Source organism: Falco biarmicus, chromosome 7 (assembly GCF_023638135.1).
Source record: "Falco biarmicus isolate bFalBia1 chromosome 7, bFalBia1.pri, whole genome shotgun sequence".
Classification (NCBI taxonomy): Eukaryota; Metazoa; Chordata; class Aves; order Falconiformes; family Falconidae; genus Falco; species Falco biarmicus.
Genome location: NC_079294.1, coordinates 2215414 through 2243227, shown reverse-complemented (window position 1 = coordinate 2243227; position 27814 = coordinate 2215414). Strand labels below are relative to the sequence as shown.

The window sequence follows — 27814 nt, the reverse complement described above, 5'->3', positions numbered from 1 at the left end:
TCAATCTAAAGCAACAACAAAAAGCCAATACCTGTCCAAAAATAATTGTCCATTAACAAATCACTCAAAGAGCCTGGAAACATGAGAGGGTACCACAAACCAGCCTCCTCCTTACTCACCCAGCTTTACAGACGAGCCGAAAGCATGCGGTTACTTCACGGAAAGAAACAGGAAAACATGGCCCATTCCCAGAGTCTCTGAACACCTTTTGCTTGTGAAATCCCAAAGAAGATTCATGTGTTTGGTAGGGGAAACAGGAGATGGACAGTGCACTGGCATGTTTTTCTGAGTGCTTCAGGGACATACAGTCCCCAGTTCCAGCTGTCACATAACTCCTGCAACAGGTTGAAGGGGGCAGGCAGAGTTGCACTCCCATCGCTTCCCCAGTTTTTGGAAATAACCAAGCCCCTTGAAAATTACTGGCTAAATACTCGTCTGTTGAAGTAGGGACAAACATCTTGCTGTAAGTTTCAGATCTTAACAACTGCCAAAGCTAGGCACCAAAAGACCAACACCAAGTTATGTGTTTGGACACGAAAAGTGACCTGTTCCTCATAAGCACAGAGCAGATCCCACCAAAACCAGTATGAGAAGCAGATGTATCATGCTCCTGAAAACATCAAGTTAGGTATCTGTGGAGCAACAATAGCTTAAAGCCAACTAGAGGAGGAATCAGGCTACTGTGCTTTCTGTGGAAAATAATCAAAAAGGTACAGTGAAATCAGCACAGTTTTATGTGCAAAGTGCATGTTATAATTTAAAAATAGCATTACTGCTGCATAAGATGACTACTGCCAATAAAAGCCCCATTTTTCTGAATAGTGGCGTATTAGTCATCCTCTGATGCCTAACAAAGGGAAAACCGGACAAGCTGCAAGAAGGACCAATTGTGATGGATACCGAAGAGATGTTAACAAAACTGTTGCAGTCTTTATACTTACTGTGTCAGTGCTTTAATTCCACCTGCTTTGAAAGACTCTTCTATCATTCGTCCTGCACACAATCACCATCTCTCAGACGGTGGGCACACTTCCTCAACCTTTCCTCACTCTTCTGGCTAGGGTTTATACGGGTCTGTCAACGGCCAAACAAAATGAGCTGCTACAAACCGCAGCTGTACTCAGAGTGACCAAAAAAAACCCAAAAAGCAGTAATTCTGGTTTCAGAGGTGTATAAGGACAAAATTTCTCTACCAATTTCAGGATTCCACAAATCACCTAAGCGGGGAATTTTAAAGGAAAATAGGAGTCAGGTACTCAAATACTCTCAAAAGTTAATGCAGGTGGGAGGCTAGCAACTTTAGTGTCTCCTGAAAATTTAAGCCTTGAGGGAACAGCAAACTCTGTTTTCCCTCAAGGCACTGGATATCACTACCAGAGCAGATATACTGCTTCCCATTCGGTTCCACGCAATGCATCACAAGGTATCTTGCAGGCCAAGATCATTAGGAACAGTGTTAACCAACATCAGCAAACCTCTGCAGGAATGGCAGGCCTATTGCGCAATAATGGAGGTGAAGCCCTTTTTTAAACAACTTGGTATTTACTTATCTTCATTAATAGTAAAATGCATTAATGATCAAGAGCTGGTGCAGCAGGGAACCTCTCTGAGGCTCTCAGGGGATCAATTAAGATAACCTTATTTGAAATAAAGCTGTTTAAAAGGACATATGCAATGTAATCCAGGGCAGGGGAAATTCCCTGTTTAAAGAAACGGTTGTTTCTCAAGCCAGCCATTCTTGATGAGCATTCTACACTTGTTTTAGAAGTAAATTCTAACTGTAATTCTAAAAGAAACAGAAGGCCTGAACTGCATTTTTTCCACTTGTTGCTTATTGCCACATATAATGAAGAAATAAATCAACCTGAGATGGTGACCTTGCATCATTCAGCGAAACATGAAGTTTCATGTGGGAAGTGGTGACAATCATTTTGTCATCCAGCGAGGGTTTGCCCAAAATCTGCCTCCCTCAAGGTCCACGTTTACCTTGGAACAGAGACCATCTCTGCTGAACACAAGTGTTACTGGATAAATGGTAGATGTTACCAGCAATAAAATCTGGAAACTGGGGTGAAGCGTGACAGGGTGAAAATGTATTGGCTTAGTCTAAATACTCATCTTGGAAAGGTTTACTTGAGGGGCATCCCCAAAGATCCTAAGTAAGATACGTTCTCCTGCCAACAAGTGTTGTGCAAACAGTCTAATTAGGAGATGTTTGCTGCTGCCAGAGACAGGCGGCTTCACAACTTGGTATTTCTGCCAAATCACTGTAAAGGAGATGTGTCCCAGTCTTTGTTAAGATGACTGCTGCAGTTTCTCTTCTTGAAATGCTAGACATTCTTCTCCACAGACCCCTCTAGGTAGTATTTGAGTTAATCTAATTAATCCACTTGGCAATATCATTAATCAAAGGCAGATTCTGCCCTGCTTATTACAAGACCTCTTACACTTCCACTCCCCTCACTAGTTTTAATTAATGCTGTAGTTGGCTGAACCTCCTTCCTCTTCCATCCTACAAAGACTGATGTTACTTTTGCAGTGAACTATGCTTCAACCAACTAGGACATGTTTGCTGACATTTCACAAGATGACAGCTGAGGAAGTGAGAGCTAGAGAGAACTTGCACAAGTTAGTGCAGAAGCCAAGTTGGAAGATGACTGAAGAAAGATGCTCTTTGGTGGCACATAGCTGTCCTGTTTAAAATTTACAACTAGTTTCCCATAATGCCTCCTTTTTATAGCATCGTTATCACAGAATAATTTACAATCGGCCTCACCAGTTGCATTAACAGTCTTTTGCAGGTTTATAAAAAGAACATTGTAGCAAGAAATCTCAATTAAAAACACATTAAAACAGATGCACTGAGACTGCAGCGCTACAAGAGACAGCCCGGCTCCAGTCCCAGCCTGCAGGAGGCACAGAGGTGGCACATGCAGCCTCCACAACTTTTCCAGCACCCTTCAGGGCTTAGCAAAGAGAGATCCCAAAGGACCCTAAAGAGACCTTCCTTCTGGGCTGAAAGACAATCTCTATGATGCAAGGAGAACAGAGAAGGATCATTAAAAGAAAACAGTTAAATTGTCTTGAGGACAGAAAAAAGCAGGAGAAATCACTCTTAACTATTGGAAACTGCAAGAATCACACAAAACTCTTTGGTTAGGTATAGTTACAACAGCTATGCTCATCCTCCAGATTATTGCAAATGCCAGCAACAAAAACATCCATCAATACTATGCTAATTTGCACAAAATTAGTTTGTATGAATATAACCAAGGCAGGATTGGGACTGCGAGATGGAGAGGTCCGGGTAACCTCCTCTCACTGTGCCTGAATAAAGCAGGGATCTGAAAAAAGCAAGAGAGGGATAGCAAATTGTTTGTAGTAACAGTTAACCTCAAGTGTATTTTATTCTCGGACCAGGAAAGCACAAGGAGAGTGGAGAAAGGGCTTATGCTGACAGTGCTGACGGTCCATTAACTACAGCAGTTCTGCTGCCCGAATGATCAAACTCAGGTTTAACAGCAGTGCCGTCTTTTCACTCTACAAGGAAGGAACAGAAGGGGCTTGATCCAGCTTATAAATTTTGAGCTTTAGCCTAAATGACAAGAAACAACTCATTAATAGAGACCTAAGATCTGAAAGAATTAGTAGATTACTAACTTACGACATCACCCAAACATAACCTCCACGTTCCCTAATTGCTCTCGTGTTTCTCTTCACACCACTTGTGCAAGAGAATCAGGGATATTAAGACCACTTCCACACACTTGATGAAAAGAACACAAACCATGTAAGCTGAAAGCCCTCAAAGGCCCTGTAGGTTTATGGAAAAAAAAAGTGAGGTCATTATGCGTTGGTATTATTCTCAGTTGCCCTCAGTGGGTATCAGTCATCATTACAGCACTCCGAATCATAATGGACTCCAACAGTTTAATAATGATTGCAACACCCTTCCTAATGAGGTTGGTGCTGCCCTCTGATGTGAATATTCATAAAACTGGGCTGGTAATGGGTTCTGTCTTGATTAGCAGGCTGTGGTTCTGTATCAAGTTTGAGAGACATCTTTTGATGCCAAAAAAAAAAAAAAATCAAATTAAATCCTTGTTTCAAGCAGAGTAAATGAATTTGACTTTAGGTGATCAAGAGGGGAAAAACTTCTAATTAGAGATGCAAGCAATCATCTTGTTCACTATTCTTTCAAAGAAGGGCTATAGGGACACAGAATCCTAATAAACCTTCCCTCAATCACCTTTTAGATAAATGTTAAGGATTAAAATTAAATGTAATTAAACTTTGTTAATCTGATGTGGTTTCCACTGATACTCCATTTTTTTTCTTTGCCCTGTCACCCTTTGCTTATTCCCAAGTCCTTCTCCCACCAGCACCATCTCACCCGGCAGGGCAGGCAGGAAGGCAAGCTGCTGCTGGGAGCCCAGCAGAGCCCAGCCGGGCTTCCAGCGCTGGCGTGGCACTTGCTCAGGCCCCGCTGCCCCCAGCAGCCACTACTGCAGCTGCTTTTGAACACGGGTCTTCTCACAGCTTCCATCGCCGCAGAATCAGAGGCGCCTCCCAAGCAATTAAAACTCCAGCACCTTCCTCTCCTTTTTTTTGAAGGGAGAGGTGGGCACCTCGTCTTGCCTTTGCAATTGTTGTCAATTTCACCTCATCGCTCAGAAAGTAAATGGAACCAGCCTCTAAATATGAGGATTTAAGCTTCTGTCCGTTAAGTAAATAGAAAGACTCCCATTTCTTCCTAGGTCTAGAAGGAGACTGTTACACCCCCCGGGATGTCCCTGAAAGCCAGCCGACCCGCAGAGCTGGAATTCCTGGGACCACCCTTACAAGTAAGAAGCTTCCCGCCCAATACAAAATGCAGCTATCCTGCCGCTAATCTAGCCAGGCAGACAGAGACCGATTTGAACTAAGCTTCCGCTCACTTCTGAAAAGAAAAGAAACCAGACATCCATCCCTTATCCCTGTCCACACAAGATGCTCACTGCACGACAGGGAAATGGAAAAAAAACCAGCCCATTTGCTCACCAATAAGAATTGGACTAGATTAGGGCTTTAATAATGATGAATAGTAACAATAATAACGATGATGAAGCTTTTGCACTCCAGTGTCAGAGTCACAGCAGAAAGGAGCCTGCAATAAGAAAGGGATTCTGAGCCAAATGGTGGGGCGAGAGCAGAAACAAAAGGAAGAACTGGAAGTGACTCCAGGCGTAAGCAGGTCTCAGTCACAGCACGGGGCCTGATAAGATGCATAGTGCCTTTAAACCTCTAATAAGGTGTTAATTTGAGCTATCTATCCCCAACGCAAATACAGCTTCACATATTGCTGATCTGTATGAGGGGGACAAGACTGCCAAAACCACTGAACAACCAACACCGAAGAGGCAGGTTTTTCCCTGACCTCCTCCATTTATAATCAGCCAGAATTACTTGGGCAGAACATGCCTTCTCTTCCCTGCTCGGATGCTCAGAAGCATGATGAAAACATGAATGCATTACCGAATTCAGCCCTCTCTGCCCTCCCACCCTGACTTTCCTTCATTAGCGCACGCTTCGGAGAGACAGAAAGCGCTGTTTACGGGAGCGCTGTTTGCTCCTCCTGGCCAGCGATATTTTAAAACCCCCAGCACGTAGGTGCTCAATCGCAAGAGCGCTCGGTATCTCGGCGAGCAGCTGCTGTGTCACTGCCAGGCTTCTCCTGCCGCAGACCTGTCACTGGCCTCGCCGCTCAGTGCCAAGCCCACAGACCACCGGGGGCCAGCAAGCAGATGGCTTATCTCAAAGTCTAATTATCAGCACTGACTGAAAAGCCTGCAGCCGAGACCAGCGTGGGGCAGGATTATGCTGGGTTACTGTTTAGGGGAAATGGTGGCAGAACAGGATGGGATAAGGATGGATGACTGAGATTCTCCTGCCAGGCTCCTAGTGCATCGCAAGGTGTCGGGGAAAGCCGGACTGAGCTCCGGTCTGGGCTCTGCTGACATCTGGCTTGTGGCGAACACCACCCTGGCAAACACAAAATGTCTTTTACAAAGACAGAAACAAAAATCAAAATCCTCCTAGCATTCTCTTCAGGTCTCACAGAAAACTATGCAGCAAGAATTAACAATACTTCCTTCTCTTTTGTCTGCAGTAAACACTGCATGCTGCACTGAGCTGCACAGACCATACTCGATCTGAGCTGACAGCTCGCAACAGTTTCCAGCCATACCTGGGTTTTTTTCCTGAGCTTGCAATGAAAAGAACAATGCCAAATAAGTGAGCCAGTAACTCAATTTTAACCAGACCTGGTTTATTCACTTTCAGAAAAGAACAGCAACAAAGATAGCCATATGAAAATGAAAAACCAGCCGAACAGTTCCAGGTTTCCTTTTTATATCTAGGCAAATTTAGAGCTAATCTGACCTCAAAGAAAGAAGGTGGTAAGACTGACCCAAGGCAAATACAGGTCTGCATGCAACGCCCCTCTGTCCTGGCCAAACCACCACCTCAACATCCTGGGGCTGGCTTGGGCCATCCATGCGGCTCTGCAACGGTCCTTGTTTGCAACACCATCTGCCCTCCAGTAGCAGTGGGTACTCGGTGTTGTCCTGGCTGCCACTGATCTCCCATCTCCTCTGCCTGCAAAGACTCTAGGTTTCATCACCTAGCAGAGTGCCTGGTGTGGATCAGGCTGAGACTCAACAAACTGATTTAAGTTTTGACAAAACAAACTCTCCTTTCCCCTTCCAGACAGATGACCAGTTCAATACCATCTTACCAAAAAACTGCCATGAAAAGCATGTTTTCTTTCAATTGTGTCAGTTACCCCTCTGTATCTGAAAATACTAACAGCTGCATTATTCACAGTTAGTTACTATGACAATAAGAAATTCTCCAATGACAGAACAAGAGTCTCATTGTGGCAACTTCTACAAAGGCATGAAGAGTCGCAAAAGCAAGGAGAACTACATTATCAGGAATGGCCTTAGTGAGACTGCCAGAAACTATTTAAATGAAGCAGTGAGGAAAGGAGGCCATGTCCGAAACTCAAGCAAAATATTCTCCAGCTCTGTACATTAACTGTAGTACTAATCAAGATGACAAAAAGGGCCATGTGTTGTTACATGACAGTCACATGGCTAAGGGCATCCCAGCACTTCTTTAAAGAGAGAGCATTCAATTCAACATCACAAATTAACATTTGCCTTCTACAGCCTTGAAGCAACCAACATTTGTTCAGTAACTCAGTATGTCACCAGCTCTGCATTCCTGCCACTAACTTGCCTTTTTGCACCCACGTGTGCTGAACACTCCATGCCAGGTGCTTAGTTACTCCATTCCCCGCAGCCGGACACTGGGGAATAGAGGAGAACTACAGCAGGAGGTTGCTCACCCCATCCTAACCAAGGTTAGGGAGATGCAAGTAACTGGAGGCAGCAAGGAAAGGCTGAAGAATCACCTCCAGCTGTGTTTCTGCTTACCTACTGTCCTGTTAAAGGCTTTCACTGAATAAAGAGACCATAAAATGTTTGTACGAATTAACAAATAAGCTGTCTATCCTAAGCATGTCCCACAGTAACTGGAAGCCACCTGGGGATGACGTAAACCTGCAGGCTGGCAGTGCTCTCCTGCAGGCTGCCCACCCGTCAGGGCGGTGGGAATGTGAGACAGAGGGGGCTGCGGGACGCAGCCCTGCCCAGGCCCTCTGGGGGTGCACCCCTAGGCTGCCTGGTTTGTGTGGGGCGTCCCGAGCAGCCGCAGCCCGAGGTAGGCTGGTGTATGTTGTTGTTTGCTGCAGGTACAATATGCTGCTGCTGCTTTCAGGGCCACAATACAAATGTGCCAGTACATGCCCTTGGAGGTGTTCCTGTGCTTGGGTATATTCGGTACTTCATTTGTTTCTCCCGAGTAGTACTAATGGAGCAAACGTGGGGTGGGGATCTGAACTTCTGCAAGCAACATAAGGCGTTAAGTAACACTATGTAACATCTGTAGCTCTAGGTTTCAGTTTTACATTAAAGGTGTCAGTAAAGAGGAATTTAAACACTGTCAGTGAAGTACTCCTCATCACCATATTGCCAATGTCTCTAAGCTCCTGCACAGATTCAGAGTTCACAGTATCCTTTTAATAATTCCATCATCTCCCACAACTGCACTGAACACTATGGAAGCATACTATATTTTAAAAAGAAACTTACACTGGAATGCATAGGCACATTCTCACACAGTGAGATACAGGGCTCTGGCTGAAACAGACAACAGGTGTGATTCAGCATGCCCGCCTCCCACAGCAATCCTTACCAAACGTGCGACGGGCAGATTCTGAAAAGCAGGTACAGGAATTAACTAGCCTAAAGGAAAGATTAATTATGTCCTAAAGCAAGGACCTTGGATTTTATTTTCTTTTTAAAGTGAGAATGACTGAAAACTAGATGAGACCAAACCACCACCTTGCCCAGTATCTGTCTCTCTTGGTAACACTACCTGGGCACACACGAAGGGATGCACAAGGCAAATTTCTAGCGAATGATACTTCCTCCATGTGCTCTCCTAGTTTCTAGCTATTTACAGCTGAGGGGGTTGATCTCAGCTACACCTGGTAACCTTGTGTTTAATAGGTCCTGATGGATTTTTCTTCCACCCACGTAAACTTTTGCACTAAGATCCCAGTTTACAGATGCTGTGAAAAGACATGCCGCCTTTCATTTGTTTTGAGCCTACCAGCTAACAAATTCATTAGTGATCTCCAGTTCTCGTATGAGGAGAAACAGTGAACAACTACTCCCTGTTTTGATGCTCACGATTTAAGGAGCCTGCATCCCAGATTTCCTCCATGCGATTTCTCTTCCACAGTGTAGAGACTCAGTCTACAGTCATTCCTCAACATGGAAATTGTTGTAAACCTTAAATTCTATTTGCCACCCTTCTCTGCATCTTTTGTAGTCCTTCTATCTTTTTTGGTGTTTATTTTTCCTGAGATGGAGGGAGTGATGATAGGGACAAAGGAACATAAACCACACAAAAATTACAGAAGTGGATGCTCCCTGAATTTATTCAGTGCTATAATGATGTTTTCAGTTTTATTCTCCGTTCCTCTCCTAACAGTCACTAACATTCCTACCACGAAGTTTGGTTTTTGACACCTATTTAGTGGTAATTTTGAATGCTCTTTATATTCATAAAAAATAGAAAGCCTTGTCTCCAATCTTATTACAATGCCTTGAGTCTCAGCAAACTTCTTTCTGCCCAGTTCTTCCTAAGGTCAATTTTAATGGCCATTAAGTTCAGCTAGGATTTTATTCATTTCAACAGTGAGTCTAACTTACTACCTTTACATTCAAGGGTAATACCTGAGAGCAATTTGTTAGTATTTATCCTTTTTCTCCCCCCAGAAATGTTGTCCTAAAGTTCCCTGGGAGAGGAGGGGGGAACTCGGGTCAATCTGCCTGCCTTTATTCTCTGCAGTGCCTGACAGGTGTTCTAGGTGTCACCCTGGGTGTCAAATGATGGTAATTAGTCATTTGACAGAAGTAAGCGCTCCCACAAATTGCGCAGGCTACTGGTGGCCTCTGGAGACACATCCAAAAAGGAAGGGACATCTCTGCTCCGAAGCCACCCACAGTGGTTAGGTGCATACCCAGTCCTGCTTACGCACTAGCGCATGTTGCACAGCCAGGACACCTCAGGCTCACTCTGCTGACACTGTGGCGCTTCCTACCCCATGTCTTAACAAGAGGTCCTTAGTCCTTAGCAGCAGAGCTAGTGGAGAGCTCAGCTCACGTGTTCAGCGATCCCTGTTCCCACCCCTGTCAGCAGCAGGCCCTGGTTTACAGCTCTTCAGTTCACCTGACACTTCTTTGCTGTGGTCCCAGCGACCTAGCCAGCTTCACATGGCTCCAAGGGAAGCAATACTGTGAAGTGTTTAATCTCATCTAATTTTTCCACCCCAGTACTTTCAGGCTGAGACTGTGTGCCAACATAACACCTGCCATTAAGCGTTGCTTGTTATTTCATCTAAGCACCTCACCTGCTTTTACTGCTGGAAGGAATAAGTGTTTCTCCTGTTGTGATGACTCACAGCACAGTGGAAAAGAATCATGCTCTGAACTCTCACCTTATTGATCCTTTGATTTCTACCTATGAAAAACTCAAATATTTGGAGATCCAGCCCATATAATTCTCCATTTGTTTCTAGTCTCTTTCACAGGTCTACTAGGCTTGCAGAGACAGATCCAAAATCTTGTGAAGGCAGACTCTCGTCACAAGATCAGCATTAACACTGCTGCAACAAAGCCAGCTTATTAAATTAAGGTACACAAGACTTTGCTGTGGTTGCACCTAAGCATAACTGGAGACTCTCTTGATTTAAAATACAGCGAAAAATCTTGACACAAAAACTTGGAAGAAAGACAAACATTCATCCCTCCTTCCCTCACCCTACTACTATTCTCTGCGGACTTAAAAGCAGCATCTCATGCAGCCAAATACTCTGAGTAACAACACCGTACAACATGCTACACCCCAACACGCACCTGTGATTAAAGTTGTCTAATAAAAATATTGCCTGGTACATTCTTGTCTCACACTTGGTCTTCTGTCTAACACAACAGACAGATGAAATTAATATTGCAGTATATAGTTCCAAGTCACTAAAGCAGAATATCCATATTCTATTTGCTTACATGAATATAAATATAACCAATAAATTAATATAAAATAAAACACATTTTTGCAGTAGCATCAGGCATGGACGTCTACAGCCTGTCCTTTCTCACCAAGAGAAAATAAGATTTTAAAAAAATCCATTAGTAAAGTGAGAATATTAAATCTACAATTTTACTGTTAACAGAGGTCTTTATCCTAGCTTAGTCCTTCACTTCCTCTCACTTTTGGCTTCTCCTGCTAGTAGCCAGTAATTTCAAAAGAATCAGCAACTTTAATCACTGGATGGGCTGTTAGTCAGTCAATATAAATCTGTTACTCTCTTTTTGCAGGAGCAGAAAATGGTCTTACTCTAGGAGAGACTGACCTACAGAGAAGAGAATGTGCAATACTCAACCAAGAAGACAGCTCATACACATTGGATGTAGGTAATACAGGGCAAAATACCCTTGTATTTAAAATTTATTTGGAGAGAGATGCACTGACTTAGTTTGAATGCACCTGTTGCTTGATGCATTGGCTAAACCCTACAATTCCCCAAGCCTGCTATCCATTACTAACCATTTCAAAGTATTTCAAGCAGATATGAAACACAACAGTGTATTTAGGCTGCTCTCTCTACATCCTTATCTTTCTTGCCATCAATAACACGATGGAAAACATACCTGTGCTAACTAAAACGTTTGTCTGTCACAGTAAGGTGGATGCCTTGTTCAGTAGCAGTTCCGGTGCACTCCTCCCAACAGCGATAAAGCACTCTTGTTTTGTCACTACTGGGTGCAGCCCAGAGATGTTCTAAGCTGTAGGGACAGTATCCCAGTTGTCAGACATGTGGGAACAAAATCTGGCTTTCATGAAAGCCAGGGTCTTTGGGAACATTTTTAAGTTGTGGTAAACTGGAATCCAGTTGTTATTGGCAGGTGCAGGAGCAGCTGGAACAAGGGTACAAGCATCAGTTCCTTCCCCAAAGTTTCAGAAACAAGAAAATTGCCTGAATGCTCACATAGCGTGTCAGTAATAGCCAATATTTGCAAGGCGATAAGCACACTTTTTTGGAGAGTAAGCAAAGGCTACAGTGCGGCCCTTCCTGCTGGGCCAGCGCCCTGGGCGCTGTGTACTGGCAGTCTGGAGAGGTGAGATCCTGGGGAAAAAGAGCTGGGGGGCGGGGGCGTGTGTGTGTGTCTGGGTCCGAGTCTCTCAATCAGAGCTAAGAATTTCAAAATTAAATTCCTTCTAATGAAGGAACTACCCTATGCAACTGGATTTGGATAAAATGTACACGTTGAAATTAAATGGAATCATGTCTAACTTTCAAGAATTCAATACTTGCACTGCAGAGACAACGCATGTGGTGCCTGTATATGTAATGCACGCTTGCCACGGGAAACCAAGCACAATTGTTGCGAAGTTAATTAATTGCTTGGTGTTAACAGACTTTTCATATCTGAGCTGCGGTTTTCAAAATTCCCTGTGTTGTTGAGCCATTCGGAGAAAGCCAGCGAGGCTAAAAGAGCAAAGTGTTATATCCAGTGATGGTTTCACTGATCACCACATCATTGTATCTGTTTTTCAGCTTTTATACACTGGACTTTTGGAGTATCAAGCTTCTGGGAGTTCTTGAGACAAAAGACTTAATCCTAACAAAACCACTGAAAAACTTGGTGTTCTATGACCCATGACCACTTCTATGCAAACCTAACACTCTGGGGGACTTCAGGCTGTAGGGTAGATACAGAAACTAAGAAATGAATCAAAAATTTAGTTAACTAAACTATTTTTCTTCCTAACTGTCTTCTCCAAGATGTTTCCCTAGGCAAGTGTCTTCATTTCTTTTTAGCACGGACTGAAAAATGTCAGCAGAGAAAACTATAAATCTGCCTTTTTTATTCTGTCTCAAGTTTTGAATAAAGCTATGGATCCTGTTCTTTACTGCAGATTTTCAAAGTTGTTCTGAGGATTTTGTTGGTTTTTTTTTAAAAAAATTATGCTACCCAGCTGTGAAGGGAATAAAAGAGAAAAATGAAAGCTATGGGTAGGCAGTGTGCATAAGCCAAGCTGGTCCCCAACACAGTGAGAAAGAAAATCTGGTGGAGTCATCATCCTCAACTCACCTGGTTTATTAAACCCCAGAGACAACAGACTTCACTCGGTCAAGGACACGTAGGGGCAGGAGGGGACCCTGAAGTGCAAAGCAGACTAGTTTTTGGTTTTGCTGGGACAGGTTGTTGGGAGAGGGTAGACTAGGAGGGCTACCCAACCGCAGGATGATTCACAAGCTCACTGCTGCAGTTGTCTTGATGAAATCAGAGCGTGCAGCAAATTTACATGACTGATGAACAGGTAACACAGGAATATTCTACTCATCTGTCTTCTAAATAGAAAACTACAGGCCATAAACCAAGATAACTTATCTATTCTTTATATGTATCCCTTACATTAAAAAAATTCTGAAGGTTTCCATTTTTTAAATGTGTAATATGATGTATGACTATTAAAAACATATTTCAGTCAATGAGTTCCTCAAAAATATTCTAATAATCACTGCTGCTGAACTTCAACGTTGTGATTCATCACCTTAATTCCAGACTTTCTCTGTTCCCTGACTAGGATTCCCAACCACCCCACTGAAAACACACAAAAGGCTTTCTGTAACTGCTCCCTCCAGCTACACTTCAGCAAATGATGGAGATACTTCTAGTACTTCACCGGTCTTAAATAAATGACAAAATGCAGGACAGACTCTAAAACACAAACGCTTACTTTGCCAGCTGCTCAAGTGCTTTGATTTCCCTGGTTGTGAAGGGCTACATTTTAACACCATTTTAAAGGAAAGTAAAACCTGGAGCAAAACTCAGCGAAGATTCATAATACAGGCAGCAGCAGCCCAGGAGGAGCTGCTGGCATTAAAGCCTACCCAAAGCCAGCTTGCTGTCTAGGCGTTTGCCACTACGCTCTACCGGCAGTAAAAACTGAAGTGAACAGAAGATGACAAGGACAACAAAAATATTTTTAAATTTTAAAAAGTAAATCCAAACACCTTATAAAAACAGTTGCCCTATAAAGCATGACACAAAAAGCTAGGGGTCTTTGGATATTTCAGCAGCTCTACTGTAACAACCTCCAACTCAAGCAAGCAGAAGCGACAGCGACCATCTAACCTTCGTGCTCCCCAGGGCCACTGGCTCTGCCTGAGGAAAGCTCCCGGTGGAGAACTACCCAGGCCCACAGCACCCCTCCACCTTAAAAGACTGACCACCAAATTCTTCCTCTCTTAAGATACAATTGAGGGAAAACAAGAATACTACAGCTCATAAAAGCGACTTTTAGTGGCAAGTAAATACAATAAACCGAGGAAGAAAGGGAAGAGAGGATAGGAGGTTCTCGGCAGTGGGAAAAGGAGCCTGCACAGGTGGCAGGGCAATCCCACTGGGAAAATGAAATGGAAAGGGAAGAAAGATGAGAAGCACAGGCAATGGGGGGGACAGCATAAAGCCGAACAAAGGCAGCATTTAGGTGAGAACAGAACTGTGTAGGTGATTTCTTTTTACGTGGCAGGGCACCAGATACCAGCTAGGTATATCACTAGTGTTTTTCTAACAAAGTGTCTTAGGTTTCTAACATCACTCATTGCTTTCTCATTAATGTGGCCTTTCCTTTATTATTTTCCTTCACTGCAGCCAAGTAGTTCCATGCCTGTGAAGACTGTGCCTCTGACCTGAACACTGGAAGGGCACGAGGTCTGCTCACAGAGCATTCTATAATTACTACAGCGAATCCACTGTCCAGCGGCTGCCTACTGCCCATTACATCTATGCAAACTGCTATCAGATCCTCCAGAACACAGCAGCTCTTCGGACGCACGGATGTTTTCTATATAGGAAGAACATGGCAGACTTCAGTGCAGTGCACAGATACTCGGCTACGTGACCAACACTGACGACGTCTTGGCAAAATCCTATCTCCCAATGTGTTTTTATATTTGATTTATACAACAGACTACAGTTAACTAATGCATTTATCAGAAATGAACAAGCATAAATGCCATATAAACCAACTTGTCCATAACATCTTTTCTGTTTTTGTCCCAAGCAGGCCAACAAGTCACCAATCTAGAGTATTTATTTACAAGTAAACAGCCATATGACCTGAACTTTAAATTAAACCCAGATGTTTGAGCCCATATATAGCAACATTTCTTCAAAAAGATAATCAGTCATTAATTCTGCACATTACCCAATGCTAGTGGATCACATTACTGTATTCCCATACCTTACATTTATTTTTCTAAAGAAATATTAGTTCTGAAAGTCCTAATATGGTCTACAAATAAATCTTCTCTAGTCTGCTATACTGGATAATCTTCCTTGATTGGCATTTTGGAATATCTCTGAGCTATGCATCCATTCAATTGTTTTGCAGGTTCATTTTCATTTTGAAATAAGTTTCGCACACAAAAAACATCCAAACAGGCTAATTTAAAGAAAGTGTTAGGTTTTGTTTCTTTGTATGTGTTAGCACATTTAGATGTCGAATGGTATGCATTATAAGATGACTGAAAACCTATTCCAGTAACAGTGCAGAAGTGCATAAGGGTTTGACATTTCTTCTTAATCTCTTACGTAGATTCCACTACAGGAACAAAAAGGATTAAATATTTAAAACCCCACAAAACTAATGAGTAGCTAATGCTGGGTGGTAACGCAGCACAGCAAAGAAATTCAAAATCTTATACCTAGCATATCTAGATGCTTTTCATATATAAATACATATGGAATATACACATGCATATATCTTTTACAGATGCTACATCCCAAACATGAATAGATGATTTACAAGTAAATTCTTAAATTAGAAAAGCTCTTCTTTCAGGGGAAAAAGCAAACCATTAGATTAAGACACTTACAGTAGTTTTCACTGCTAAAATCAGATAAGGCTTTTGCTTCAGGGAACTAATGCACAGGATCTTCCCTGAAGTAAAACAGCAAACGCAGGCACAAGGTAAACTGGCAGACTCAACCACAGAAATAAAGTGCTGACCTCACCTAAATTCCTTTCTGGCAAAATAGTTTATGTTCCTGGTTATGTACAGGTAGCTCAGTTTCATTACACTAAATTGGACTTTTCTTGTTCATATTTAAATACGACATTGACACCAACACTGCAGTGTTTTGTAATACCAGCTACACATCATCTACCTGTCCCAGCGCAAATTACCCTCCTCTTACCAGTCTCTCATGAAGTTTTGCAAGTTTCCCTACCTGCTTTCTGTCTGTGGCTCCTCAGGAGTTCCTTTTTCCTCTCTCTTAACTAAGAAGAAACCTAAAAAACTCAGATACTGTCACTCATACCTTTTCTCCTACATTAAAATTTCCCATTATTTTCCCTTGTGATAACTCACTCCGATTCCTCTGCTATCCCTCCTCTAATCCATTCAGGTAACAGCAGCTTCAACTCATTCCCCTCATTTCTAGTCGTCACCACACAATCTCCAGCTCCGACTCCTTCCCTGCCGCGTACAAAGCCGCCCCACCATTCCCTTTCTTGCCCTCAGCGGCCATCAGCTACTAGCTTCTATTTCTTCAACTCTACCTTTGCCTGGTGGCATTTAAGGGACATCCATTTCACTGAAAAACACATTAAAACTTTGCTACAGCCCGTTCTGGGAGCCTAATGCTATATCCCCAGATATTGGTTACATCAGTTAAGATGCACCTAAAAGAGCTAAGTTAAGGGATAATTGGTCTATAGTTTTCTTTAATTATGGTAGAATTGACATGAACGTGTGCAGGTGAAAGAGAAAAGCAAGGCAATGCCAGATCATTACCGGCCAGAGAGGGCCTCGAGAGGCTTGGGAGGTGATAGGAAGCTAGAGTCCTAGGGACAACGGAGAATTACTTACGGGAAGCCACACTGCATTGAACAGCACCATATTTCATTCGGGAGATCTTTGTGCAGAAAATTTTAGCTTTGTGGATAGTCTCTGGGCCATATGGGCCTGGCTGGGCATATACCGTCTGGGCAGATTAAAGGCATCTGAAAGCAAATGGGTAAATATGAATTCAAATAAAATCATAAGATGACATGCTAAAAGTAAGAGGTCTTTTGTTTGCCTGAGAATGGTAAATACTAAAAATGCTTGACCTAGTTGTGGATGGACATATTATGCCCTTGTAGGAAAAATCATCTAATTAATTTTAATTTTACTCAGACTACATACTTATGGTTTCTTCTAGTCCTGTGCAGCAACGGTAATTTCCTGTAAATTGCACAGAGAAGATATTGACTCCCTATTAGTGAGGATAACTCTTGAGGAGAGATGCATTAGAAAACACACACACTTTACAGGAGGCAGACATGCGGAGCTTGCTTCCCTATGAAAAGTATTATTTAAAACTGAAGGTCATAAAGTATGGCTATTTGTACAAGGCAAAGGAAACTCTGGATAGATTGTAGCTGAGCTCTTAATGATTGCTTCTCTTTCATTAGCTGTGGGTAGGAAGAGTAAGTAAAGGGCTGCAAACATGTATTCATGATTCTCATTAGCAAAAATGGCACTGTGCAAATCAATTTCCATGGATCCTGCTAGGATGGGCTTTCTAATTAGTCCATCATTAGACAGCTAACTTCTCACCACTTCTCAGACATCAAATAGTCCATCACCCCAACACATCACCCAAGCTAACAAGGAGAATTTTAATGAAAGCAAGTCAAACTGGCTGCTACCACAGAAGGCACACAATAAGCTTTGTTATTAATCTTTCCCTACCCTCATTTCTACTCAGGATTTTAGTTTCTGTTCTTATAAACCTTTTGGTTTGCACCAATAATTTTGTTTTTTAACCTCCTGTTACTAAAGAATAGACCAGCTGCAACATGGAGCTGGGGGGGAGGGGAAGCTGGGATAAAACCCAACCAAGGTACAAGCTGAGATTGCTACCGGGTATTTCAGAGCTTTCCATCTTATGATGCTGAAGAGAAATGTCAGCTTGCTGCTTGTGGTTTTAAATGGAAGCAGTCCGTGAAAAGCATTTGGCTGATTGGCTCAGCAGCGTGATTTAAATGAGCTTCCAGCATGGCCATCCTGCTTTACACGGGGCAGATGCTCCATTCCAAATGGTGGGGTCTGGGCTTGAAAAACCTATCAGCAGGCACAAAAAGGGAAACTCCCTTAAGATTAAAAGTGGCTTGACAAACACATACACAAAGGAATAAAGGAACACCTGACAAAGACGAAAAATCCCTCCCTGAACTGAGCAGTCATCTCAGTATTTGAGTAGCAACATCAGTATTTATTATTTTTTTTAATTGAGGGAAAAACATTTAAAAGAATAAATTCTACATGGACATGTCCCTAATTTAAAATAGCTGCTCCTGCCTGAAGGAAAATTTGCTGCCCTACTGTTCAGGCACAAGTCTGCTCATACCAATTTTCTGTTTCTCTGTGTTTTGCTTCCCTTTCTTCTTTATTACCAAGGACATTTACATGAAACAGCATTTTTGCTTTTAAGAGTTCATCTGTTCCCGCTGCTTATCCCCCCACCTGAAGTCATAATCCTCTGTTTGTGATGACATAATAATTTCCACTGCAACCAATTGTGATGCCACAAACAGAGGATTATGACTTTAGGTGGGGAATAAACAGCGGGAACAGATGAACACTTAAGAAACAAAGATCCTGTTTTCATGCAAATGTCTTTTGTCATCAAGAACAAGGTTAGAGAAATGCAGAAAATATACGATAAGAGCAAGCAAGCAGAATGGGTACTAAAGAGAAACTCTCAGCGTTTTCCAGGAGGCATTCAGCTGCTCTTTCAAATTAACTTCCTACGTAACTAGGAATTTTAAATGTTTCTGAAACATAGGTAACTTTGTATTTGATTGAAGTGCCGGTATAATGTGATCTGAATTATTGACGTCTTCCTACCAGCAGGGCTAGTGTGCTTTGCCATGGGGGTGCATGGGTGGATTAAAAAAAAAAAAAAAAAGGAAAAAAATCACCAGAAATACGACCAAGCAAGGTTTCTGAAGTCAAAGCTCAGCTAGGCTGTTTTTCTCCCCCTTCTTCAAAACCAAGAAATTCTCCAGTTTCAGAAGTATCACTAGCTGAATAAATATTCAGATGATCCAAACGGCGGGAGCAGCAGCAGCAATATGGTTTTTAATTTAGTTTGGATCAATTTTGTGGCCGTTGCAGTTATAATTAGAGGGCTGCAACGAATGCTGAAGCTCCCTCTAAATTTAGTCCGAACACAGACTATAAGATGCTGTCCAAAGGGACACACCTAACAAAGCAGGGCAAATATATTTGCTGTGGTTAATGAGTGGATAGGAAAAAAAAAATGAATCAGTGAAGAAGAAAAACATCTGAAATTATCTTTCCTCCTGGAATAAAACCAAATCCTAAGCAAAACAGTTCAAGAAAAATTATCAGAATTTCTACTGTGGACATTTTCCTTTAAAATGGCACACGTTCTAGAAATAAATATTCAAATCACAGGCTCAAAAACATTTTCTGTGTCAAATGAAACTGTTTAGGTTAATTGTATTTGTTTTCAGCTCAGTCACTGAATTTAATATGTGGACAGCCTTGTGTCTACATTAAGGAGTTCAGTGAACTTAACGGGGCTCGCAGCAGAAGTTTTAGGGCTACTTGGTCTGGTCCAAACCACCTCTGCCAACATGGTGCAGAACTGACTGATGGGCACGTATATGCCCCCCCTGCGGTGACCAGAGCCGCTCTCCTGCCCCGCCAGTCGGGGAATGTTCTCCTCTCCCCAGTAAAAACTCCAGAACTAGGGGGTGCAGGCGGTGTGGACAATGTGTGCGTATGTATGTATTTATTCTACTACAGTACAGCTTACTGTGAAAAGGCCCTTGCTGGCCTGCTGACCGCATAGACCACTTTAGGTTCTCACACACAAGCCGGTGTGCCCGTCCGAGCCTGAGCACAGCCCGACACACACCGAGGGCCAGAGGGATGGGCCGGGGTCCCAGCACACCCATTACACGTTAAAAGGTCATCTCACGTCCTGAAATGGATTTAACAGGCTGAAGCAGCTAACACTAATACAATTTCTCATTTGCTCTTTAATACTTCTCAAAGACGCAGAGACCTTGGCTCAGATCCATCCAGCCTGGTTCTAAGCAGCTGACCAAAGCCCTGAATGAAAGGCCCGATTTTTCTAATCTTCCTACACAAACAAGACCTCCAGAAGGTGATTCAGCCCAAGTCCTGAATCACCCTCGTGAAGTGTCTCACTGCCTGTGGGAGAAAGTGATGTACATTTATATGAGCGTGATGTCTACACGTACACTCGGCTCTCTGGTTCCCTTTCTCTTCCCAGGCACCCTAATTCCGTCCCACAAAACCTCTTGCTCATTCAGCCGTACAACAGGTGATCTGTGTGACCTTCCCCTGCTGGCAGCAAACTCCGCAGCCCAAGTCACAGCACTGTGTTCAGACAACCAGTCAATGCAGTCACTGCCGAGAGCCCGGCAAAGAAAAAAAAGTGTTCTGCAATTACAGTGTCAAATTTCCTAACCACCTTAAGGTCTAATTTCTGAGACTATTTCAAATTAGTTTTAGACAAACTATACCTTTATCTTCTCTTCCTTACTGCATTACTTAAGCTGTTTTGCTTTTAAAGTAGTATTTTACTGACTTGACATTCAGAAAGAAAAGGATCTCAGAAATAAGGGGGGGTGGGGGGGCAGGAGAAAGTAAAACTACATGTAATTTTTAAAGCATGTCTTCTCAAAAATGAGTTTTCCTATACAACTGCTCCTTTAAGCCAGCAACAGTGCCAGATGAAGCATAGAAATCAACTCTCTAAAAACGGGTCTTTAATAATTAAGTTACATAAATTGAACATAATTAAGTTATACCAGCTGGGCATGTGCTATGTGTATTTGAATGATGAGGTCGGCAGTAAAAAGCAATACAGAATAGATGTTAAGGTAATTTCTATACGACTTTCCACTTACATCAAATGTGCCAAGATACTCAGATTGTAAAAGGGTCTTAAGTAAGTGCAAGAAGCTAGTTTATATTTAAAATTCATTTAATAGATCACATTAAAAAGTGAAATATGAAAAATTAAAACATCTCTCCACTATTGTCACTTTGATAAAATGGAAAGGAAGCGGAACAATGAAACCATTTCACTCTCAAATTTGCTTCCAGTTTTTGATGTGACCCCAAGTCATAATTCTCAAATCATCGCAGAGGAAAATTACCCATTCTTGATAGTGCTTAAAAGTTGCTATTTTTTAAAAGAGTATTTTTGCTACTAGATCTTGTGCAGAATTGTAGAGAGAAATTTGGAACCGCAGGATAATTTATACTAGTTTACATACTTGAAAAGGCATATATTGTTTACAAAATGTCTCATCCTTAAATGCACTTGAGACAGATCTGCAGTCCAACCTAAACTGCAGAAAGAAGAAAAAAAAAAAAACAAACAAAAACCCACAAAACCCAAACCCACCCCTCAATATCCCAGCCTATGCCACGACTGGAGTTCTTCCTGTTACAAGTCTTTTCCCAACTTGAATCTACCTTACTGGAGCAGTTCAAAGCTATTTACCACCTCTTCTGCCACTCTGTATGCAGAGTTCAGGCTCCTTTTCTTTCTTCAGCTGCCTTTTAAGTGTTTGAGGATTATTCTCAAGATCCACCCTCCCACCTTCTCTTTCTTAAGATTAACCAGCCCAGATCTTTCAGTTCTCCTTCAAACACCAAGTTATCCCGGGCCGATCACCCTCGCCCTGCTCCAGCTCCCCCCGGGGGCATGCCCACAGCCCAGCCCCATGCTCCGGCTGAGGTGTTGGGGATTACCTCCCGAGTCGCCGTACTCTGACACCCTTTTCTGCAAGTCTAACGCTTGGACTTAGGTGGATCACAGACTAAATGCTAACGTCAGGAGGTCTTTCTTCTACAAACCTACTCACTAGCCAGTTATTCTCTACCCTGTGTTCATGCATTTTATGCACTTTCTTATTCTGAAGTCTTGGAAACTGCACCTTACATGGTGTCATTCCACCTTCCTCCCAAACCACTTCTCCAGCCTCCCAAAATTACACTCAATTTTCCCTGTGTCCTTCAACACCTTCACAATCCCTCCCGACCACATATCATTTGCAACTTGATTTAAATTTTTTAATCCAGATGAGAGCATGAAGCGCACTAATGAAAGCGCTGAGTATCGGTGGTCCAGAAGTGACCTGCGGGATGCTATCTGCCCCCCGCTGCGGGGGACTCAGCGGCACGGCCAGCGCGCTGCTGCGGCACCTTCCACGCTGCAGGCTCTGCTCCTTGCCCTGTGTAAATACTGTGACAGGAATCCTCTACTTTATTTCCCAAAACAGACGTATAACAGACACTCAAACTGCTCCCACAATAATACCTGGATACGATTAAATGTTTTATTGAAATTTATATTGGCAGAGACAAACGGAGCAACCTACCAGTTCCTCACTAGAGGACCTCTGTCTCAAGCTTTATGTGAAAATGTATGTTTATATATGAGCAGATGTACCTTCACATACAAGGCAGTTAAAATGAAAACGCTATTAACAAATGCAAGTGTTGAAAAATTTGACAGGCACCAAAAAATTCAGTGCTTCAGTCTTTCTATAACCTGCAAAACCAGGGATTATGAATACAACTGCACTACGTTCACTGCACATTAACTTTTTTATTTCTTGAGAAAGATGAGGACAGGCTTGGCTTTGGTTTCTCTACACCTCAAGTGAATCCAGACATTCGATTATGTCCATACAAATGAAGTATTTTGACAGCCTTCATCACAGAGATGTCAAGTAAATATTATATATGCATCCATCATTACTACAGCTCTTGTTTTGATATTATCTGACTTCAGAGAAATTGAGAAAAAGGCATCACTTCTTCAGAAGTAGATGAAGTATATTAACTAATGACAGTGCTTTACTGAGACAATGCCCCGGTAAAGTCTGCTAAAGTAGATGTCTGGTGACCACCTACAGCAGAACCAAACACAGAACTTGCCAACTGCTGTTTAAGACTTTAAATCACACTGTTATGAAGAAATAAAAAAGTAATTTTATTTGTCCTGGAATTCTAAAACTTATCTCTCTTCTTTTTTGCCGCCTTTTTTTTTTTTTTTTCCCCCCCCCCTAACTCAGGAATGCATCTTGCTCATTAGAATTGCTAACCCCATATATTTTTCAGTATGGTGACAGACAGGGAAAGAAAAGACATCTGCTAAAACAGAATGGCAATAAAAATGTTAGATGGACACCTATCTGTCTTCCCTAGAAACCAAATACACTATTGCCGTAATTCGCTCTCAATAACTGACCATCAATTAATCTTTTTACAAGAGAGGTTTATGGCCACAAGCTTCTATTGATTTTAAAGTTAAGAATAAAACTGGAAAATAGCCACATGCAGAACACCTTCCAAAAGTGTATCAAAAGGAAGACCTTTTCCTTGCCAGCTTAATCTCTGCAAATTTATGTACTGAGAAAGCTAAAAGGAAGTCCTGGCTAAATTCACGACAGTGTAAGCATTGCAGAAAACTGCAGTAACTGCAGCAAAAACTGGCCCTACCAACGCACTGGAAGCTCTTCGCCTTAAAGAGGATTTCACACATTCTAAGCTTCTTGAATCGAAGAGGAAATCAATGTTTACCACCCAGAGCAACATATGGAATTAGTTCCCATCCAACCTCTGAAAAGTCATTTATTTTCTATCCTTGAAAGAGCTTTACATCTCAGAAAGCCAGAATACACTCAGTAAGGTCTCCAAATAATCTTTAATCCTCCATCTCGAAACCTTCTGCCTGCCTCCACAAGCTACATTTGAGTGAATAATAACTTTTCTAAAGGTAAACTGTATATTGTAAAACCTGGTTTTTAACTGACTAATAAAATGGGAACCATTAAGGAAGGGGCCTTTGCTTCCAAGGGCCGATGCATTGGAAATACTACTTCCCTAGAAATTGACTGTTTCATCATTCATATTCAAAATACTTAATCAGATAAAAGCCACAAGCTACGTTGCCTGTCAACCAGAATCGAAAAATTGGGAAGAGATGCACCATAAGCTACCACAAATACAACAAAGAAGCTTACACGTTAATAAAGCTGACACTGCAAAATCCTTTTGCATTTAGGTCTCTACCCCATGTTATGTTGCTGTTGTCATTTGTGAACTTGTGGTGCATTACAAATTTACAACAAGCCAACTAAGCACGCCAGCTGCGTTTAGATACTAATGACCAAGGAGATCACAAACATCTACTGACCTTCCTGTCAGGGGGCAGGGTCTGGAGGAGGAAGAGGGATTATACCTTCCCATTTTAACTGCATGCCATAAAAGCAAAGATTAGAAAACTTTTAGTGTTTTCCCAACTAATAAAATACTCAAATTCTGGAAGACTCATTCCAGTACCACAGTTAAACACTCCAGGGGTAATCACACATCAGGATCTCATAACCTGAGGAGTCACTGAAAGCTATTTTCTCCCCATTCCCAACACATCCCTTGCTCCTCTGTTTACACGAAACACACATGAAATACACATAGGAAGGACTGTGCTTCAGCATTGTCTAATTCTGAAGTCAATTCATCACAAGTGAAACAGTTACCAGCACTAACACACCATCTGACAAACCACACGCAAGCTCCCAGCCTGGCTGGCCAGCCAGGTTCAAACCAGCCACCCGCCCGGCATCCTGCGAGACCCCCCCCTCACCAGCCACCCACTACCACACGCCAGGCAAAGAACACATGAGCCGGCAGCTTCAGAGCTACGGCTGCGCCCGGAGCTCAAAGCTTCAGTTCTTCAGCGTAATTTTCATGTAAAACCTTGGCATAATTATTTCCATTTAAAATACCTTCTGCAGAACGTTCTCAACTTTTTAGCCCAATTCTTAAAATTCAGACAGGAATTCCACAGCTTGACAAGCTTTAACTTCTTCATCTCTTGAATGGGTGGAAAGTAATGGATACAGAAACTCTTCTTGTCTACTTTAATGGACTAGACCACAGTTCCAGTGGAAACTACAGATGTTCAATTTAGCATGATCAGATTTATTTTAAAAAAATATAGAGATTTATTTTTTAATTTCCAAATCATCTTTAGAGGGAACAATAGGATGGCAGCATTAGCGAGGAACACTGCATTATTAAAACTATAAATCCCTCCAAAATGAAAGTAAGTTGTCTTGGTTTTTTCCCCAGCGTCGAAAAAAGTAAAAACAGCTTCCCCAAAGTTCAGCAGGCAATTTAATACCTTATTCAACTAAAGTAAGTGTTATGGTTTTAATATCTTATTCAAGTGAAGTTAAGTGTTTGGTTGCCTTTGTTGCTTCTCTGAGGACTAACGGGTACTCTGAAGGCATACGACTTCGGAAAGCCCATACTCAACCCTTACTCAGCAGAGCAGTCAAACTCATGTCCTACAACCAACACGTGCCCAAGGTGCCCCAACTCTGGATTCACAGGCTGCCCGAAGCACCCAGTTAGCAGGTCTGCTCTCCTACATCATCACTGAAGTGGCCCAACAATTAAAAGGTGCTTAATATACCACATCAGAAGATGAGATTGGAATTTAAGTAATGTTGCTAAATTGAGAATTAAATTATCCACAAGTTAACAAGCGTTAAGGGCATTTTTCTGTTTGGTGTTTTGTTTTGTTAACGGCACTAAAAAAAAGTCTTTCTACTACTAAGTTCATTTAGGGCAAAATTTTCAGAGATGTCCATCCACAGCACGTGCGTGCTACTGCACTTAATTAGAAAAACAATCAACTGCTGCTCATGCTCAGAAAAGTTACAGCAAAAATCTTAATTTAATTTCCAGCGGGGGGTGTGTGTGTGGAAAAAAAGTATATTATGACTGTCACTCCTCCACTCCCCTATTTCTTTCAAGGTATTCTTTCAGACTTCCCTTCCCCCAGCTGCACATGAAGATAACTCCTTCCTCTTTTTTGTTTTCTTTTTTTAACATATATATATTTAAGAAGACTTACTATATATATATAGTTTTACATATATATGTATCTTGTGCCTGAGAACTTGAGCTGGGGAGCAGGTGAGAGCACGCCTGCCCAGCTGCCGTCGGGACCCTGTGCCAGTCACCCCCTGGCACATGGGGGCACAGCAAGCAGGTCACAGGCACCACGGCTTTATGGACGTCACCACAAGTGCTTCCGTCCCACCAAAGGGAAAAGAACGAAATATTTACAGGTCAACTCACCATCTTGGAAGAGATTTATAGTACACACGCTATTTCTTCTATGCAGTAAATTGACACTCATTTGAAAACTGAGCAGTTTAAGAAAATGCTTCCGTATGTGCCAAGGTTAAACTCATCTCTGTTGTGTGACCACCTCAACATGATTTGCAAGCTCGCCTATGCCTCCAGTGATAAGCTCCAAATACATCCTAACCCTCCTGCTAGCACTGCGTCGGTGTTTGCACACTGCCTCGACTGCTGCTCCAGACCCCCACACCTAACCTCTGCCAGGCACCTTCTCCTTTTCCACATCTCCTTTCTCCTACTGCTGTTGCCATGCCCGCCCTTCCCCAGGTTTCCCACCACTGAGAGCTGCCTGCCCCTTTGTTTTCTCCTGATCTCCCTATCCTTCCGGCAGCGGAATGAGAAAGCAAAGAAATAGAAGCAATAACGTATCGTAATTTAGCAATGATGCAGCTGGTGTATAGGCTCAGGAGCCCTTATCTGTCACACTTCTAAGGCAAAAATGAAGAAAATATCTTTTCTTGTCATTTTCTCATCCAGTAGATGAAAAATACCAATACAGAAAAGGTCCACAAGCAAGGAGAAAACAAAGACCAATTTCAAAAGGCAGCAAATATCTGTAACTCTGTCCCAAGCACTGACATAAGGGATTTCGCAGCAAGAAGAAGAAACAAACACACATCTGCTAACTTTGAGAAGCTATGAAGCAGATTTGTTTCCATTTCATCTCCATATGATTTGGGTGCTCAGTAGGCATCCATGTGTGCTTCAGGACAGATTTGCAAATGAACAGTGTTTTGACCTTGGTAGTACCTATGCAGAACCCAAGCAAAAACTACTCCACGTTTACTTCAGTGTGTGAGAGGACTTGATTTGCTGTCATCACAAGCCTCCCACTCCAGGCTTTCATTCTCTCCTCACCAGAGACTACATGCTGATTGCTCAGGCAAGGAGATGGGAAGGTAAGACACCAGCCTGTTTGCAGGACAGATATGCAGTACAAAACCAGCAAAAAGTTGTAAGAAAATCCGTTCAGAAAGCTTCCTCAAACAGCTGCAGAGAGAGAGGCCAGCTGGCGGTAAGTGCTCAGAAATGGTGGGAGCAGAGAGGACAGAGGACGCCAGTCTGACCTTGCTGAGCCTGTCAAACCCAGGGCTGAGGAGGGACTACTGCCAAACGCTGTTCCGAATCTCTTGGGTTTGAAAACAAACCTGTTGTAAAATAAAATTCTGTTTAATGCTCTGGCCTCCGCTTTCTCCTCCCGAGGGGCAGGAGTGCATGGAGAGCAGCAGTGCAGAAGGCAGACAAGGCTCCGTGATGCCAGGGAAAGTGGTCCTTACAGACTGGCCAGAAGGCCTGGGCAAGTGGTCCAGGGACACTGCTGGCTTCTCACCTTCCAGCTCTCAAAATGCCTTCCAAATTGCAGCCAAGCAGTTCTGAATATTTTTAGAGGCACCTGTAAAGCCTTATCTGAAATATTTTACTACCACTCTTGTCGTTTACATGCAAACAAGAGGAGCTTAAACCGGGAAAGCTGCAAAGAAAGGTTACAAGAATTGGAGTAATGGAGTCTCTTTAAAAGAGAGAAATGACAAGAAATTACAATTACTCATTTCAAATATGGAAAGGTAGACAGATGGGAAAAGCAAGCAGGAAGAAGAACTACAAACTATTTTGGTCAAGGGACGACGTTTCAACTGGGGACCAAGCAGTTGTGTTACATCCAAGTTCAGACTGGAAGTCAAAATGAATGAAGAATCTAAAATGGTTTTCCCATATTTAGGGGGTGGAGAGGGAGCAAGAAACACTTGTGGTGTTTGAAGACATCCCGAAAAGCTGATGACGAAACAGTGAGACTGGCTCTCAGAAGAAGACTTTAAACAGGACAAGATCAGTTTGTTTCCACCA

General features: G+C 42.4%; 1 protein-coding gene across 5 annotated transcripts in view; it reads right to left on the bottom strand.

Annotated features, from left to right (window-relative positions):
• LOC130152288 (transmembrane protein 263-like) overlaps nucleotides 1–27814 on the bottom strand; it is a 204936-nt gene that overhangs the window by 109494 nt on the left and 67628 nt on the right. Inside the window, exons 3-4 of one of the 5 annotated variants that reach the window (XM_056345565.1) lie at nucleotides 27037–27117; nucleotides 16559–16692 (exon numbers count right to left, since the gene is read on the bottom strand). The exons of 3 other annotated variants lie outside the window; for them this stretch is intronic. In XM_056345565.1, the coding sequence (XP_056201540.1) occupies nucleotides 16559–16595 (37 nt within the window). In that variant the 5' untranslated portion in view covers nucleotides 16596–16692; nucleotides 27037–27117. The remainder of the gene's footprint in view (nucleotides 1–16558; nucleotides 16693–27036; nucleotides 27118–27814) is intronic. One more of the 5 variants, XM_056345564.1, reaches the window with a different exon arrangement.